At 33.7% G+C, this 6028-nt stretch overlaps 1 protein-coding gene across 1 annotated transcript; it reads right to left on the bottom strand.

Annotated features, from left to right (window-relative positions):
- Window positions 1-515: 515 nt before the first annotated feature.
- On the bottom strand, window positions 516-5069 carry LOC140763139 (uncharacterized). The gene is made up of 4 exons (XM_073101241.1): window positions 4904-5069; window positions 4702-4815; window positions 1263-1367; window positions 516-978 (listed from the first exon to the last, which is right to left on the bottom strand). The coding sequence occupies exons 1-4, from the start codon at window positions 4986-4988 to the stop codon at window positions 728-730; spliced, it is 555 nt and encodes a 184-aa protein (XP_072957342.1). The 5' UTR covers window positions 4989-5069; the 3' UTR covers window positions 516-727.
- Window positions 5070-6028: the final 959 nt, after the last annotated feature.

The raw sequence follows: 6028 nt of genomic DNA, 5'->3' as shown, positions 1-6028 counted from the left end.
CATAGGGTGGTGTTTTTGATACATTTATCTTTTTTCTTTTATTTTTCGGATTGAATAAGAGCATGGTTGCTCAATAAATTTTGCACCATGGTTAAAATAAACTCTTATTTACTTGAAATTTAGAATGTAAAATACCCATGAACAATTTTGATCTCACATAAAAAATTAATTTTGTTGTACTATAATATTAAATAAACTGTTAGTTAGATTTTAAGTCATTTAAAACAATTCATGCAAGGGCACAATAGTCTTTTTACAATCGGAGTTCGGTTTTAATAATAATTATTAGATTTAACTAATGGAATGATATTTTTAAAAAAGCTTAATAATTTTCAGCAGCAATTATATAAAAATACTTTGTTATTTTAACTATATCATAAGGAAATCCTAGGAAAATATTTCTTTAACTAAGTACTAGGTATGCCTAGCATTTCCCTTATATTCTGGTGGGTTCTAAAAGAAGGAAAGAAAAACAAACAAAAACATCTTGGGATATATACTCATACACCATATCATAACCCAGAGTCCAGAGATTAATATTCCTTTACTTGAGTACCACAAATGTCTCTGCTAATTACCTAACATGGATTCCTTTGCTCATTGAAAAGGAAACAAACTATATCAGACCTCAGAAAACCCAACCATAACAATTACAATTTCTCATGGCATGAAGAATCATCTCAATATTATTCATGTAGTATGTGTCCTCAAAACGTTTATCGTTAGATTACTCTTTGTTCATCTTGCCAATGGTTCTTTGAGCATACAACTGTTGTTCACGTGCTCGCTTCGCTGCAAGAGCTTCCTCATCCAACACTTGGATGGGTGACCACTCTGGTAAATTCCACCAGCTCTTGTCTCCAGAAAAGCTATCTTTGAAATCCTGCATGTAAGGTCTCAGCTGCTGACTGGCAAAGTCCACTGCTGTCCCTGCAGCTGCTATGATGATTGCATATCGAATGGCTCCAAGCTGTCCACCTGCGTCGGTGGTTAGAAACTTAGAACACAATTGGTAAACAAATTCAGCTGGAAAAATATTACTTCAAAATGAAACTTTAGGATAAACAGCGCAAAAAGTTAACAGACATCAGATACAGCAAATCAGAAACATAACCTCAGGAATGAGATCAAGCATAAACAAAACACTCAAAATCGAATATTGATGCACTTGCTGGAACTGGAGGATAGTCTACCCCTGACTAAATTATAGAAACAACAGTAAATATGGCAATAAAATAAGTGAAGTGATAATGAGGGTCCACCTTGAAGTCGTCCGAGAAGAGCTCCACTTGCAACCCCGCCTACAACAGAGTTCATGAGGTCATCAGGTTCTGAAGCTCGAGCATCTCGTGCAAGTTCACGTGCTCCTGCGTGAGCGAAACAGATGAATAGGTTAACATCTGAGCATATCCACATTTAACAGATCATCATAAGACATAACTAACTCATCAAGAACTTCTCACATGTCCTGGTTATTTATGTCAGGAAGCTAGCAGGAGCAAGAATGTGACAAAATGATGGGTCTTATCAGACAAACATAATTATCTTTCTTTTCCTTAGTTTGATTACAAGAGTTAAGGAGATGATTATCAAATGATCACAACAACCTTTCATAATTTGCAAGAGTTCTCCATTCAAAGAGAAGATATTTCAAGCGCAAACAGAATCAACTACAACTGATTCCCACAATTGGAACACCATAATAACTACCAACTACTTCAGCCTGAACACATGGCTGTAAAAGTGACCAACCCAAAAATCTTTCTATCTGTGAAATCCAACCCTTCTAATTACTGCATCACAAGACAGCTTTCCTAAATCAGATAATTTGTGATATTGCGGCTGAGTGCAGCAGTTTAGTAGGAAAATCAGAGAGAAAGGTAGTAAAATCTGACAACAGGAACATCCCATCCTACTTTTACAAGTACAATTTTTGTTGGCAAACCATTCATCCACTAGTGCTCCTTGCCATAAAATTATCCCTAAGATAACGCATATGTTGGTGTAAAGTAGTCAGCAGGATAATTGAATGGCAGAGATGCAACTAAGAATATCAAAGTATTCTACAAAAAGAAGATATCTCACCCTATTGTGTTCTCTTGGTATATTCTATAAATAGCTTTTAATTGGTCCTAATATCAGAGGTACAACAAACTATATACTTTTATATATTAGAGATGCCAAATATTTGGTATGTATTGAAAACACAGGTCCAATTTGAAGTTTCATTCTGGATCAAATAGAAAGCCACTAAGCCAGTGATACATGACCACTTTCAAATTAGAGTACTCATGCTATTCCATTTTCTGTCTCTAAATAAGAGTCGATGAAAATTGAGGAGTTTCTGGAATACACAAGTTAATATGGGTTTGAATGATTGACCATTTATGATGGATACAACATGCTTATTATATATTATTCCTCCTTTCCTCATTATTCTCTTCATATTTCTCATACTCTTCCTTGTACTGGACTTCAATTACACATCAAGTATAACTTTTATCAGTAAACGTCATCAAAAAATTTAAATCAGATGATAGATCTGAACATCATATTTTGTATCAAACAACCAAATCGATATATGGAATGCTGCATAAGGACATAGAGATTAGAGGTCAAACACGTCAGATTTTCAGGGAGCACTTTGAGCAGACAAGGGATAGGTGTCCTACAGAAACTTAGTAAGATGCTTCTGCCAATGCTGAGGGTAGGGTAGAATTTCATATCCTTACTCGGCTGTTTGTATGATTTGAACCAGGTCATTGGTTGCATGAGCAAGCATAAACACTAGTCCCATGCTCCCATCAACTATTTCTATCTTACATATACATATGAATTGATTGCAATCTAACTTAGAAATATATCATAGAGTAGATGGAGCTGGACTTGAAGTGGCATATAATTATTTAATGAATCTACTTCATGAAGTTTCCTGTGTTACATTTATTTTCATATCTTACAATGGTACATCAATTGATAATTGTAAATTCAAATATTAGTAGTTCCAAACTATCTGATATGTGTAACCACTTCTTTTGCAGGCACCACGATATGAAGGTTTCTGGCTACAGCTTGAGGACGAGTTTCATGTACCGAAAGCAAGTTGCATGATCAGGTGTCAATAGTTATGGGACAAAGATCGCAGATCCATTTTGTATACCAGATAATGAGAACTTCATAAGTTCCTATAGGATACTGTATTTCAAGTGATTCTAACTACCCTTTACTTCCTTAATCTAACTGGAAACCTAAGGTCATATCTACTTAGGAAAGAAAAGGTTGATACATCTATCTAGGAAAGTAAAAGTCTGAAAGGTGTTGAATAATGTTGATCAGAAGAAAAGCTCCACTGCCTAGTGCCTAGTAGGAAACATGAGTACTTTTGGAATAAGAAAACTTTGCTGTTTTCTTGTAGATTTGCTGCTTACAAATAGGGTCCAGTGAGATATAATGGATTCTACTATGATTTATGAAGTATTATTAATGAATTGATATCTTTTTCGGTGGATGTCACAGGCATCTCACCTCCCATACTTCTTTCTCCTTATATTGTCTTCTGATTTCTCTTTTTTCATTCTTTATTCTCCATTGCATTTTGGTTTCCAGCAGAAAATAATCCTTGTTCAGGTAGAATGGAAGATAGAGAAGTCCTTAAGTGGTCTACTCAACCTATTCTATTAATATGACCCTCTAAGCATAAAATTAACCAGAAATTTTACAACGAAGGATAAATGCTGCATAATCAAAATTAGACACCTATCCTAGAAAGACCTCTAAAGCATGCTTCTAGAAGCAGAAAACTACATACACCTTAAATAATTATATATGCAAAAACGTGCAGAGAAATGACAAGAGATGATACATATAACTAGGAAATATTGAAGTCCTCATAGTCCATGATCCATAACCTGAGGTTTCCTTATTCTAAAATATAAAAATTTCCTCCATGGCTCCATCACTGATATTGTCCAGATATCTACTATAATAAGGTTGCCTCCTTATCTCTAGCGTGCCAATTGTATTGCTATGAGTTTTTTCCTTAACTCATCATTTCATTTAACAGCCTATTTGCGTAAAAAGATTAAACATAAAAGGGAAATTTCTGAGAAGCCGAATGTTGGCCTCTAAATAGTTTATGGCGCATGTTACCATTTCTATAGCTATATGATGAAAAGAAGAAAACATACTTCTTATATGTGCACAGAAACAGAATAATTATGTACAGATTCGTGTTTTACATGATGCGGAAAACTTTGTAGGAAATCAGTCATACCTAGTTATCCTGTTTTGCTAGACTTATATATTTGGAAGTAATTTCTTCTCTTTTTGCGGAGAACTACACTATAAGACTATATGGGATAAAAATTAAGTCGAAGTAAACAATTTGGCAGCTCTAGAACTACCCTAAAAGAAAAACAAACCGCCAATACAAACTGTTTGACCAATACTTATAAGAAATGGAAATGTCAACTAAAGATGTCATCCAGACAACTACAGCAAATCTCTTGCCCAGAATCCACAAAAGATACACCATTCTCACCTAATCAGATCTCTTAATTAATTTCCACAAGAACAGCAAGAACTACATTTACCATCTCCACCCCAACAACTGTAACTCATCAGAAATCAAATCGGAACCAAATTAATAGCAAAATAATAAGATAAAAAAACCAAATTTCTAACTTTTTTCTCAACAATTACCACAGTAGCATCCGGCAACAATGGCAAGATTGGAGGCGTAAGTGGCGGCGGAACGAGCAGCCCCGAGAGCCTTCCGGTGCTTCGAGAGCAACCCAAAACTTCCCCCAATCGCACCTAATTGAAAGCAATCATAATCGAATTTTACATTGTGGATGAAATCTCGATTTCAAAGATTTAATTGGATCGACGCATCGATGGGAACCTGCGAGAACGGTGGGGATGATGATGCGATCCTTCCAGCCTTCGGATGACGGGTTTCTGCCGGCGATCGTGTCGGCCGACGCCATTCGCCGTGAGCGCAGCACCTTCCCAATACAAGGGGAAGGACTAAGGAGGGGAGGAAGCGAAAGTATTTTGCAAAATCCACCCTGTAATTTGCATCGAATTATTTAGGAAAATTTGCGTACAATACCTCGTCTTTTAATACAATTGTGGTTTACACCCTAGATTTTTACTATTTTTTTAGCCCCATAATTTATCGAATATATGTAGAAAACACCCTGCCGTTAGATTAATTTATTAAACTTGATCAAATTTCTGAGTTAAGTTAATTAAAAAATTATGAAAATATCCTCAACCAAGTCATACTAAGGGTTTTTGTCATTTAAAAAATAAGAGTATTTTAGTCATTTTAAAAATAAAATATATCTACGTAACAGAATATTTTGATAGTGTTAGTTTAAATCTAACTGTTTTCTGTATATATTCTCTAAATCAAAGAGCTCGATTTATAAATAGTAAAAATATAGGACGTAAACCACAATTACGTTATAAAGCTGGCCAACAAATTTCCCTATTATTTAAGAACAAAAATTTTATAAATCACACCCTATATTTTATCTATTTTATAATACACACTTTGTCTTTGAGAATTTTATTTAATCTAACCTCTCATTTTTTTTATAATTTTTATTTAACATCTTGACATTATTTTAACTAACATTAATCAAATTACCCACTTGATTAGATCTAAATTCACTTCACTTTATGTATTTTATTTATGCCATTACCCTCTAGTGATTATATACAAACTGAAATCATTATTTTTCTTATCATATTTGTTTAATCTACATGTTAAATTTGAAGATACCTTTTATACACAGTTATATATAGTTTGACAAATTTTTGAACGTATCTAAAATAATAGATATCAGATTTATATGACAAAAATATAATAAAAATATACATATGTTGAATATATTTATCATCTGAAATTTAATTTGTATTATTTTAAATATATTGAAAAGTTTACTAATCCCATATAAATTTGTATCTAATGAGTATCTTTAAATTCAACATGTAGATTGATCAAATATGATGAAAAAAA

The sequence above is a fragment of the Typha angustifolia genome, chromosome 1 (genome assembly GCF_048772165.1).
Source record: "Typha angustifolia cultivar Huaian chromosome 1, ASM4877216v1, whole genome shotgun sequence".
In the NCBI taxonomy this organism is placed as follows: Eukaryota; Viridiplantae; Streptophyta; class Magnoliopsida; order Poales; family Typhaceae; genus Typha; species Typha angustifolia.
The sequence above is the reverse complement of the archived record's forward strand: the minus strand, read 5'-3'. Positions and strand labels throughout refer to the sequence as shown.

What these genes read in the sequence shown, in the direction of transcription:
- LOC140763139 (XM_073101241.1), bottom strand. Translation starts at nt 4,988, where the DNA reads ATGGCGTCGGCCGACACGATCGCCGGCAGAAACCCGTCATCCGAAGGC. An exon ending in TGTTGCCGGATGCTACTGTG is followed by an intron (nt 1,368 to 4,701) that starts GTAATTGTTGAG and finishes TCGCTCACGCAG; the next exon opens with GAGCACGTGAACTTGCACGA. An exon ending in TCTTCTCGGACGACTTCAAG is followed by an intron (nt 979 to 1,262) that starts GTGGACCCTCAT and finishes CCACCGACGCAG; the next exon opens with GTGGACAGCTTGGAGCCATT.